Raw genomic sequence first — 12926 nt, 5'->3', positions numbered from 1 at the left:
TCTTCACTGCTGAAGATGGACTTTATATGTTCCTCCAAAAGTCGGTTGACTTTCAACAGAATACACAATGTTATATCCCAGAAAGTAGTACTCTTCATAACCACTGCTGTGAGAACCTCAAATACAGCTCTACAGCTCTTTAGCCTCTTTAGAAAGTCCAAACAAAGTAATGTTGTGTAGGGAAATTGAACCTGTGTATTGTTTGACTCGTATGAAACACTCAGGCCCTATTACCACATTACTGTCAGTTGATGCTAAAGCAGGTGGTACATATATGAGGGCGAGTCAGTAAGTAGGTTACAAATGGAAGTAAAACAGCTGTAATGGTGGACATAATAGGTTGTCTGTGAGTATCACTAGGTAGCAGCACAGTCCAGCTTCATGACAGTCAAGGTAGCAGATGTGCATGCACTTGTTCAAAGGCTGGTTTCAGTAGTCAACATGGTAGAGGAGTAAACTACCGAAGAGCAGTGTTCTGTTGTGCTTTTCTTGTGGGCAGAAGGACTCGGTGCAAAGCATATTCATAAAGAAATCTTTCCTGTATATGGTAGGAAGTGTTTGCCGCATGAAGCAGTTCACAGCTGGGTCAAGAAAAAACCACCTTGGTGGCAAACATTGAAACAGAGGTGCAGAAATGGCTGAGACAACAGTCAGAAAGTTTCTTCGCTGCGGGTTTTGACATACTGCTAAAGCGATGGGACAAGTGTATCCGTGTTGGTGGAGAATATGTCAAGAAATAAATATTTTGTTGCAGTCTTATATTTAAGCATCCTGTTACACTCTGCACAATGTATGACACAAACTCCATCCTAAGTGCAGTAACTTATTGTAGTTCTTTTGTCTTCTTTTCTTCTACACTACATGTTTCAGCCATAAATGGCAATCATCAGGTGTATTTCTCTCGCGTAGCTGTTTTAAATTTTAAAATTTAAAATTAAAAAAAAAATGGATTTAAATGGAAGATTCTAAAACTACCAAAATTCAAAAATGAAATTGACGTATGTAAATTACAAAGATTTTATACATATCTGACAAATATCAGCAAGGGGATTCTGATATATTGGGACCTAATAACAACGGAGAAATGAACAATTAAGAAAGCTGGTGTTTTTAAATTTTAAACTACGTGCAGTGTAACAGCTACATGAGAGAAATACACCTAATGACGGCCATTTACGGCCGAAACATGTAGTGTAGAAGAAAAGAAGGCAAAAGAACTACAATGAATTGTTGCACTTAGGACGGAGTTGTGTCATACGTTTTGTTGTAGGTTTGGATATCTCACATGTATTATGGTTTATATCCATTTATGACTTATTTAGTGACTCTCCCTCATAGTAATCTCATACTCTAAAGTATTAATCTGGTAACTGGTATTTTGAGTTATCGTGTTCATAGAATTTATATAATGGTTGGATTTTCCTGCATGTTTCTTATTGTATTAAGCTTTTCTTTTAAAGGCATTCCTTTAAAGTTTAAAATTGAAAAACTAGTCACAGGAGGAATTATATTATTGTCACATGTATTAAATCTGGCTACTGATGGATTTTGGAATGATGATTAGATTTATTGGACCCTCTGATACAGTGCATAACTACATTTTACTCTTAATTGTTACACGCACACTAGTGTCCACAGTTACGTCTTCGCTGTTGTTGCTTGGTAGCAGCTTCCTTTGGCGGATGTTCCCCTTCCTCTGGGTTACCGAACTGTCCCCGTGCCTCAGCTACCAGCTTCTCACAGCAACTGAGCCCCAGCGGTTATCTAACTAACTCACTAACTACAACAACTAACTGGTCCTGCTTATAATATGTCTGTATGGACTGCATAGAAAACAACTGTTCTATTACTGCTGCATTCTCTTGTTGCCATGGAAACGTGCTTGTTTGTGGAGCTGTTACTTTGCAGTGGCTGTTGCATAGTTGCTTGTTTCACAGTTGTTGCCTAACAACAGGTCTACATGCCACAATATCAAAATTTTAAGACATAGGACTTCTGGACTGAATTGATGAGGTTCAGGATAGGTTCTCATGGCAAGCTCTTGTGAATACAGTAATGAACCTTCAGGTTCCATCAACGGTGTCTGTTTTCTTGAGTACCTCAGCAGCTGCTAACTTCTGTGTAAGGAGCCTTCTCCTTGGAATTTGTCAGGTAGTTAGCAGAGATATTACATGTCATATGCACTTGAAGTCAGTGACAAGAATTTTTGACTGAGATGTGCTTTTTTTATGTCTGGCATTTTTAAATATGAAGTGTGATTATTTCTGAGTGGTAAAGTACCTAAATAAAATGGATCTTAGAGAGATAAGATGGGATGGTATGGATTGGATTGATCTGGCTCATGATAGGGACCAGTGGAAGGCTCTTGTGAACACAGTAATGAACCTTTAGGTTCCATAAACTACTGGGAAATTCTTGAGTAGCTGCAGATTTGGCTTCTCCTCAAGAAAGGCTCTGCTCCATAAGTAAGTAATTAAGTAAGTAAAATATCTAAACTTAATTAGTATGACTGATCAGATCTAAAAGTTTGTGACAGTCATATATTAATACAGTTATTGTGTTTTTGGACATTATCCATTGCCCTGTTTTTAATTTAAAAAGATGTTTTGGAGGATGGAGACAGGATCTGAGTCGAGTTGAGTCTTATGTTACGACCAGTGGTCAGTCAGCTAGTGTGTCTTGGAATAAGGCACCCATCTGGGAATTATGACCAGATTTTTATTACTGTCAGACATTTGTGGGTTTTGTTGATGTGGGGTTTTCTCTCTGAGGAGAGGACGGTTCTGTCATTTACAACTGATGCTGGCCCTCACCAGTGCAGTCATTCTCAGGTCTGAGTCCCATGGGACTCGTGACCATATTTCTCTGTCTCAGAGACAGAGAGAGACTTCCCTTTTAGGTGCCTCCTACAACTTGCAGGGCTATGGTGGATGTATTCAACTCTGCCTCCGCATGGGCTAGACAGGACCCAGCCTCAGAAGTGTTGTTTTAAGTTAAAGGGAAGATGATGGATAATGTTCAAAAACACAGTATTTGTATGACAGATCAGGTTGGCATGGTGGTAACACTCTAGTCTCAAAATTACCAGGTGCCCGATTCAAACCTCGGCCAGGACATGGTCTATTCTCATTGAAGCTTTTTTGTGATGTTCCTCAGCTGTTTCAAAAAATATCTGGATAGTACCATGATTAGGCCATGGCCACTTCCTTCAAAACCCTTTCCAGTTCATCACTCATCAGTCCTACCTTTTAATGGTATGTAGTCTAGCTACTAACTGTGGTATAATCTACAAAAATATTACTGCATCTTCTGTTGATAATTTCATACATTTTCTTGTTCACCACACAACTTCGCCAGCTGACTGTATGATGGAGAAATTCTGAAACCGTTTCATAACCTTCATTGAAGTAACCACATTATGAGTATGTGAACCCTAATCAGAAAGACATGACTTTGCTGAGAACTGAATTCTTTATGTACTTCCTTTACTGAATCATTTGTCCCAGCTTATTCCCATGTGGCTATTACTTTTCGAGGCATTCGCCAAATCATCTCATTTGAAATGAAAGGAAGCTATGTGCTTATGCAGTTGAAATGGACTGAAAATGACAAACTAAGTAGTACAAAGGAAAGTAACTAGATGAAGTCAGGTTTAGTTTATCCCCAAAATTATGTTGGCAGCCCTGAAATAGATGTTGTTTATAAAAGACACCCTCCCCACATTTGTGCTCTTTGGTTTTCATTGTCTTCTGGGTAGTTATAATACTGTGGAACATTTAGTATGGCTGCTGTGTTGGCATAATGCACCACAGATGCGATGTGATTTTTTATTTTAGGGGCTGTGACAACTGGAGAAATTTATGGAACAGTGATAGCTCAGTGAGGTGATAACTGTGTGATCCTGGAGAATGTTTACAGTTGGTTTGGAAGGTTAAAAGGATGGTGTAGGAGTGTCAGTGACTCTGGATTGCCATCAACTGTAAACACATGTCAGTTTAAGGAGCAGTCAGTCAGCATCTGTGACAATGAAAGTTTCAGTTTAATGAAACTACATCTGAAATTAACATCAGTCATGTGACAAAACCATTCAAGACTGTGTTGAGTTCTAACTGGAAAACAAAACTTGAAATCAGATTTATTTTAAATATTGACCTACTTCACACCACCTTTTCTATCTTGTCTTTGAGGTGACACTGTGTAGGAGAAATTGGCTGTTACGTATATTTTTGAGCCAGTCCACCAAAAGATACCGTTTGGCTCTAAGAGAATTGCAAAAAATGGTTTGAAAACTACTGACTTACATTATGAAGTACCATGGTCCGATGCCTGAGATGTTGTTAAAAGCCTTTCGTGATAAGATTGGTAATGTTCATTGTTTGTGGAAAGCGAGTCAGGAGAGGGTAGGAAAATTGAACAACACCCTGTTACCCTTCCCTATGCCCTCTTGACTGCCACTTAGGATCATCCAAAGGCCACGCCATATCTCAAACAGTTAGTCACTGGCTTCCCACCACGGCAGCCCGGGTTCGATCCCAGGTCTGGTGAAGTGAGATTTGTGGTGGACAGAGTGGTGCTGGGGCAGGTTTTCTCTGAGTACTTTGGTTTCCCCTGCCAATTGTCATTCCACCAGTTGCTCCACCATCTGGGGCTGGTACAATAGGCCAGAAGTGGCCACAGTACGAGGGACTTAGTCCCACTCCACTAACATTAAAAAAATTTAGGACCATCCTAGGCTTAGGAGCAAGAATATCAAGTCATAGCATCCCGTTGCATATTGCTTGTTTATTCCAGTTAGTTTTTAACTCTCTCACATGACAACTAGCTTTTTAAAACCTTCAAAAGTTTTAAATTAAATTTTCTTCTGCATCACTGGCGGTCATTGGATTTTTTCCAATTGACCTAATCCTTCCGGCCGCACTATGGCCCTGGGGTCGACTCAACGTCTAACAGAAATGAGTACCAGGAATTAATTAAATAACTTTCCTGGGAAGTAAAGCGCGGACAGCGCATAAGGCGGAGAACCTTACCGCCATCTTTGAGCCAATTGTCTAGATAATGTGGGACCCTCAACATCTCACTTCACTGGTGTATGCACACTGCATGGTGTTTGACCAACAGTCGTCATCTTCAGGTGGCTCTTAAAATTTTTAATGAAACTGCTATGCTTATGACTGTTAAGTTTAGTTTTTAGGGCATCCCTCATCTATGTGCCCATGTGCCCTGCGGTGATGGGTAGTTCCTCCTGTTGTGTTGTGTGTAGCTGTAGAAATAGCACCCGGTGGGCATGCACTAGCAAGTACAACACAGGCAATAATGAGCCTGTGACATAGACAGTGAGCCGTTATGTTTTGCAAATGTGACCCACCAGTCATGGTGCGCTTACACGTCTGCAGTGCAGGAGGTTACAGGCCCAAAAACTAAGGCAAGAGAATAATAAAACAAAAAAAAATTAAGCAGGTGAAATTGGAAGAGGAAATTGATAATAATAAAAAGGACAAAGAAGAAGGAAATATTTAAGAGGAACAGAAGTTTTTCTTGATGGTTTGGATCTTAAGAGTTAAGATGTGTGAGAGATGAAAATTTTGAGGAAGTGTATGAACAAAGGGTGTAGAGAATCAGAACTAACCAAGTACTGAGGGAATTATACAGAACTCCTGGAATGGTTGGGTCTTGTGATTAGAATGCATGAAACAAGGGTGAGGAAGGAAATGCGTGGAAGGGAGACAGGAGAAGAAAGTGGGAAGGCTCAATTGAGATGCAGAGAATGATTTATGGTAGCTGCAAGTGAAGAGATGTAGGAAAGTAACAGAGAAGAATGGGCATATGTTGTGAAGGAGGTGAAGATTTTCAGAGCACTGTAGAGCATAGCAGTGAGATGATCATTCGTGTAGTTCTGCTCACATGAACTCTTCTTGAGTTCAAACAGAAAACGTTCATATGTGAAATGCTTAGTTCCCATTATAATGTTGCTTCTTATTCATCAGGGAGCCACTGAATCAGTGACTCAGAAAATTGGCACCTTTTGCAGTTTGCTTGATAGGACAGCAGGTTTACTTCTATACTTAAGTATTGTGTCGTGAAGTATGGGAGAGTATTCTTGCCACTAGATGGAGGTGAGTAGTCAGTTTCATGCCCTGGACACTATATCCCTGGGGAAAGTTCTACCACATCCATTAGATAGGAGGCTTTGTGGACCCCAGAGCCTTCATGAATGCTGTGGAGAAGACAAAAATCTGTTGCTGCTGCTGGGAAACAAACCCAGATTCCTTGGTTGTCCAGTCTGTGGTTATCACTGTGCCAACTGAACAATCCTTACTGTCTTACGATAGTGAGGGAAGCAACAGTATGTTGAGATTTGAGGTTTTTACGAAGTGAATATTGTGGTATATAGAGATATAGACCCATTGCTAAGAGGTGGCTCTGTAAACAGCAGCCGTTGCTGGGTAACACCTGCAACAATAGAAGAGTTGTGTTTTCTGTGGTCCATGTTCCAACTGCTTCTAGGCAACGGCTTGGTAAATGTGTTCCCACAAAAATGAATATGCATGCAACAATCGGAGTATTGTTGGAAACATGGTTTTTGTTGGTCTGTGGAAGAGACTATGTGTGAGGAGCTTCAGAGCTTAGTCACTTGAAAGTTAGGCTGTGAAGACAGAAGACTAGGAGGTTGGTGTGAATGGCTGCCAGCCTGGGATCCAGTTAGTTGAAAGCCAGTTCTGTACAGGAGTCTGGAGAAAAGAGTTAGTTGCAAAAGTGTTCAGTTGAAAGTCAGCTGTGAAGAGAAGGCTTCATGTATAATATTTTGAGTGTGTAATTTAGGGAGACTTTTATAGTTCCTGTGTTAAAATCTTTTTCCAGGAAATGGCTAGTGGAAAGTGTAATAGACTGAGGACACTAATCTGTAGGTGCCAGTGCTTTGTAAATTGTGGAAATCAGCAGTAGTGTTACAGTTACTTGTAGTCATGCGTCATCACCAACCCAAACTCCGTATATAGTCACTCCTACAAATGACAATATAAAGGTCATTGTGACGGTACATAGTTTGGTAGACAGATGGCACCACTTCTTTGGACTAACATATTGCCTTCATTCTCAGGGTATAAGACAGGCTATTAGGCCAAGTTAGTTTGTTACAGATAGTATTGAATCATGTTTAGAACTCTCCTAATTATTTTCTACCTCAGGAATGATAGTTTGTGTTATGGTGAGTTATGTTGAGGGAATGGGTCCTCTCGGAGTTCATTGTGTGTCTGAGCTGCAAGATGTTTACTAACTATGACCCCTAATTCTAGGATATGTGAGTCAGAACAAGCAACCATATGATAATTTTCATTTCATGCATCCTGTTGTGTTAAAATATATACAGCTTATTTATTTTACTGTCAAATAAATAAGTTGTATAAACCATATGATAGTTATTCTTGCTATAATGGAATATCCTCAGTATAAGGTGTTCCTTCATTTAACATTCAATTTCAGTGTTCCTAAGTCAGTAGTCTCAGTGTTAAATTACCTCCATCTAAGATTTTCCTCAGTTTAGTGTTCCAATCTGTAACCGGCTTCTCTTTCGAGGCTTCTTGCCCCACAAGTTGGGCGTCACCTCTTCTCTCTGTAACCGTCCTTACCTCACCTTCACTACCCCCCTTGTTGATTGGTTGGTCACGCGTTGTTCGTCGCTCCTCTCCTTCTTTCTTCTTAGGTTGGGCGCCAGTAAGCTCAGGTGGTGTCGGCTTACAATAGTCGGAGGTTTATTTTGGAAAGTCAACTAGTTCAGCTGTGGGTAGAGCTGGGATCCTTCTCAGAGCATTTGCTAGGGCCTCGCATAGGACGGGGAGGGAAGTAGTTGGTTCAATGCTAATTTACACTNGCGACTGTTTGGCAACTGTTTGTCAACTAACTTGTGACTCTTTGTCTGAAAACACTGAGGTCCCCTGGACATCAGTTCCTGTGCTAAGTCACTCCCCCTTAATTCCACTGATTGGGTAATTTTGAGAACTGGGGTTTACACAATTTCTGAATCTCCAATCAGCTAGCTGCAATTTGGGGCTTTGAACCTTAAGTCCTAACGTCGTTTTCGACAGTACACTGACAGATAACCTGCTTGGCGTGAGGTTCAAAACCGCCTACTTTTAAGTTACGACGTGCAGGACCTGTCAGTGATCGAATTCTCAAAGTTTGCCGCCATGCTACTCACGAACAAAATTTCTCAGAAAAAAGCCACAGGGGGTGTTTCCTGTGTAACGTCAAGACTTGGAATAAGTCCATTCCTGAAAACAACAATGTGACTATGTCCCACTGGCTTTGGTATTACTTGTTACCTGCACTTATTTTTATTACTGATTATTCTAATTATTAAATTAGTGAGTGACAGTGGAGCGGTTACAAATCCACCCATCCCCAGAAAAAATTGAAATGGTTGTTTCAGCATGTGTACTACTCATTTTATGAACATTTGCCACAACAAAGTGTATCAGTTTGTACCCAGTTTTCACTCAGTGAACTTCGTTTTTGATACAAGAAGCAATTTATGTTCATAAGTTTGGTGGCTTATAAGTAAAGTACATGGAAATTTCATTTTCGATTTTGATTTTTCATATTAACAATTGCCATTGCAAATCGAGGAATGCGTGTAGGTGTATAACTGGTGACAGTTCCTTGTATGAAATCATTCATTGTTACTATGCATTATGGGGTAACGTTCCCACCTCATGACTCAAGGTACGCGGGTTCAAACCCGGCAGAGGTCGTGGAAATTTAAGGGCGAAAAAATTCAGGGAACAAGTCATCCGAGAGGGACTTTAAGCCGTGTGTCCCGTGTCATAGATTTACGGCACATAAAAGAACCTCATGTCTCTAGGAGGCCTCTGAGCTAAATTACGGGCCCTTTCCCGCCCAAATAGTCTCCAATGCCTCTGCTGGATGGGGGAGGCATCAAGGTACTGGGGGCCGACCTCGTTGGCTCTACGGGGGCTGATGGCATGCACCGTTACCAGTAGGGTATGGCGACAGTAGAAATTAAAAGGGGGACGCACAGTGGACCAATAACTGGTCTAAGTGCATGGGGAAACCCATCCCCTCTCATAATACATACATACAATACATTCTATGCATTATGCTCTTGATCACTTCCAGTTACAAGCATTAAGAATGTTTGATCTTTGTGTGGGGAATCTGCGACATTCTCACTGTAAGGCGTATATTGATAGACCTGCTTCAGTGTTTAGTTTTTGGGCATTCTTTCCAAATGTATTTTGATAGTTCTGTAATGTTGTATTGATATACTGTTCTTCCCAGTTCTTTTTTAATATCTTCAATACATTTTTGATCCATCGTTCAATTTCCTGTCACTGCTCTGAGCAAACACACTTCTGACATCTCCGTTCTATCTGTTTTTCCTTCTATAAGGATCCAACATTCTGAGCCAAATGAAAGCAGTAGCAATGGTTTTATTTTGAACAATGTAATGCAATATTTAATTATTGTAGTCTCAGTTTTTCATTAATGTAACTATTGAAGTATTTCATTTCTAAGATACTTTTATATTGGTGTCGTTTCGATTATGACTCTGCCAAATCTTGTGATAAGTGGGTACTAGTGTTTGTTGGGGAATACTGCCTCTATCATCTGTACTGAAGAAGGAAGCAGTATCTTCCTATGAAACGCTGATACCCACCTATTACGAGACTACAGGCTGCCAGAGTATACAGTGTCATTATCCAGAAGACCACAATATGATTTCACACTGCCATGGAAACTTAAAATCCCACAAAAGATAACAATGTGTTTTTCGTAGTACAGTGTGTCCTTGTATTACATAAATTTATGTTTTGCAAATTTGCCCATATGGAAGTTTGGGATACATATTAATATTTCTTTTAAGGGAAAGAATGTTTGTTAAATTTAGTTTTGCATATGTCCATATGTTGATAGCTGGGATAGCATGGTTGCTATAACGACTGCCTACAGGCTGGACGACTGTTTGAGTCCTGGTAGGGTTAAGAATTTTCTCTTCTCCATGTCGTTATTCTGCTATCTAGCGACAGCATCATTTTGTTTTCAGTGCTACCTGGGAGATGCTTTCCGCTGCGCAAGCTGTCCTTACCTTGGCATGCCTGCGTTTAAACCAGGAGAGAAAATTCAGCTAACAGATCAGCAGCTGAAAGCGGATGTTTAGGATTTATACAGTAATATGTTTAAAGTACTTATTTAATTTAACCTGAAATGTTCTATAGTTGTCAGACGTTTGTGTCTTATCATGTAACAAACATGTAATAGGACTTATTTCTGTTTGGCGCTTACAGAATTCAATAAAATTGTTCTGTGTAAGAAAGTAAAGTTTATGCAAAATTGGCTTTTCTTTGGCATTAACCCTTTCAGTACCAATGCTGCATATTCTAATGTCTGTCCAGGCCAAACGTGAATGTAGTCATGTTACTGGCTCAACCCCAAATGTACTTGCTTCAAATCCTCTTTGTTCCTCACACCAATGTTGAATGCATTTGTGCCATCTTCTCCTTGCAGCATCCATTTTGTAGGGTCAGTGGACTTGTCTTACATGATCTTCAGACATCTGAATTTTCATGCCTGTTCAAAGAATGTAAGTTATTGAGATAGTAACTTGAAATTTTCATTTCAGTATTGCCAAAAAAAGAAATGTCATTTTGTGACAAGTCATCTGACTTGTAAACACCACATGGTGTAAGTTCATAACAGTACTGTTATGCTACTGCTCTCCGCAGCTATTCAACTGCTCTGAAGATGGAGGCGCTACGTTCCTCCGAAACGTCGGCCAAAACGAAGAATACACGGTGCCTAAACCCAGAAGACAACTTTCTTCAGTACTGTAAATTGTTTAGCATGACTGAAAAACTCAATTCTTTTGCTTTGGTTACGTAATAACTCTTGTTGCCATGTGGTACATCCACATCGCTCTAGTAACAACACTCAGCAAGTTGGCTCAGGTAGTGATGCTTGTGAATTTTATTGAAAAGGTTCCTGTTTCAAATTTTGGCTCGGATACCAGTTATCCCCCACTCAAGTCATGGATGTCTGTGTGTGTGTGTGTAAGTAGTGGCCTTGAGGTGGGCTGATCCTTCATCCAAGGAGTCCTACCGTCTGTGTTAAAAAGATTGCGGAACTGAAGAAAGGGCCAGGGCCCAACAAAGGGCTGTAGAGCCATTGATGAATGAATGAATGAATACCACTTATCCTGGCTGAGGATTTTCCTGGTTTTCCTTGTCCCATCAGGCAAGTTCTGGGTTAGTATCTTATATTATTCATCTACACTGCATGCAGTTTAAATGGCTAACAATAATGAGTAATTATCAAGATTCATCTATGAGCAAAGGCGCTGCTTTGCTTTCAGTTCTACAAGATATCATTTATCAAACAAGATCTACCTATTGGAGATATACTATTGTGACATGTCGACACATTGCTAGTCAATGACCTTGAAATAAGTAAATATGCAACAGCTGTTTCTAAGTAGCGGCTCCGCAAACAAGCATGTTTCTGCAAACGCAACAATTTGATAGAGCACTAATGGGAAGCTGTGTTTTATGTGTGGTCCATGCTGAGTTATAAGCAGGACAAGTCTGCAATCAGTCAGTTGAGAGTTGCTGTAGCTGAGGCTGTGGACAGTTCGGGAATCTGGAGGAAATGGAACATCCGCCTTTGGAAACCATTACCAGAAGACTGATGAAGACACAGCAGGCAGAGAAGACTGAAGCGTGTGCTGTAGTGAACTGTAAAGTGTGTGAATTAGTGGAATTGTTGTAATTACTTATAGTTATGGATTTGTTAGAGTTCAGTAATTCCAGTTACCAATCCAAACACCATCCATTGTCACTCCATCATGTGACACCATTTACAGACAACAATAAAACGTTTTGTTGCAGCATGGACAAACATCACACCAAATATGGCATTCCTGAAAAGGGTTCAGTGAAGTGCAATGATTTTTTGAACCCTTGTTCTGTTTAAGTACAAATTGTCTGGAGCAGATCCACTTTGGCTACTGCAATTTTTACATACAGAAGAACAAAAAGCAGATATGTAATGCTCATTGCTTTTATATTCCTATCTCAGGCCTACCGTTGTGAACAGAATCTCTCTCTGTTCTCAATCTTTAATTGTTATCTCACAGCCCTCAACTGTATAGTGCTCTCGAGGCACTGTACATTTAGTGATAGGTTCAAAGCTAGATAGTGTCAGTAGATTTATAGCTGTGGACCTCAAAATCTATGTACTGACTGGTTAGTTGTCTAAACATGTAGTGGAATGTTAAAAGTTATGAATGAGGTTTAGTACAATCATTTCTATGAGGGTGTATATAAACCCCATTAAAATGAAATGCATTCTCTGGTTTCATAAATCTCATTCTTTTGCAATTGTGTGAAGCCAGGAAGTAATCACAAACCATCAGTCCACTTATTAGGCAATATTTTCGAAGAATGCCTTGTGTGGGGGTCATTTGTGTCTATTCCGTTGGTGCCACGCTCTCAGAACCTAAACCATTGGACAGATTTCCTTTAAATTTTGCATGGAAGTCTTTCACTGAAGAAATATTGAGCAATTCCAATTTTCACTTCTGGGTTTTTAATAATGGATCCGTCATCGATCCCACATCTGACACCATCTGTAACGTTTATCGTTATTTTGGAACAGTTATTGCCTAACCGTTAGTAACGACTTAACGATATGACGTAGTTTGTCTTGTCCACAACAATTCCACCATCAGAGGATAGCCGTCTTGCCGGACACTACTTGCATTTTGCACTGTTGCTTAGGTCGTCTTGACAGCTTCACTTAATTGTCCCTCTGGAGAACTCCACAACAATTTTACACAGGCGAGGTCATTCTGGAAATATATCGAAGGTTCCCAGTCGTTTTCGGCCATCGGTTGTGGCTGGGTGGCTCGTGAAGAA

The 12926-nt window shown here is 40.2% G+C and overlaps 1 protein-coding gene across 2 annotated transcripts in view; it reads left to right on the top strand.

Moving 5' to 3' along the window:
• LOC111874684 (anamorsin homolog) overlaps positions 1 to 10335 on the top strand; it is a 30752-nt gene extending 20417 nt beyond the window's left edge. The window contains exon 5 of one of the 2 annotated variants that reach the window (XM_023870388.2): positions 10061 to 10335. In XM_023870388.2, the coding sequence (XP_023726156.1) occupies positions 10061 to 10174 (114 nt within the window). In that variant the 3' untranslated portion in view covers positions 10175 to 10335. Of the gene's footprint in view, positions 1 to 551; positions 736 to 10060 lie in introns of those variants that run through there. The other variant, XM_023870389.2, reaches the window with a different exon arrangement.
• Positions 10336 to 12926: the final 2591 nt, after the last annotated feature.

This window comes from Cryptotermes secundus, unplaced genomic scaffold (genome assembly GCF_002891405.2).
Source record: "Cryptotermes secundus unplaced genomic scaffold, Csec_1.0 scaffold151, whole genome shotgun sequence".
Classification (NCBI taxonomy): Eukaryota; Metazoa; Arthropoda; class Insecta; order Blattodea; family Kalotermitidae; genus Cryptotermes; species Cryptotermes secundus.
This window is presented reverse-complemented; position numbering and strand designations above follow the sequence as displayed.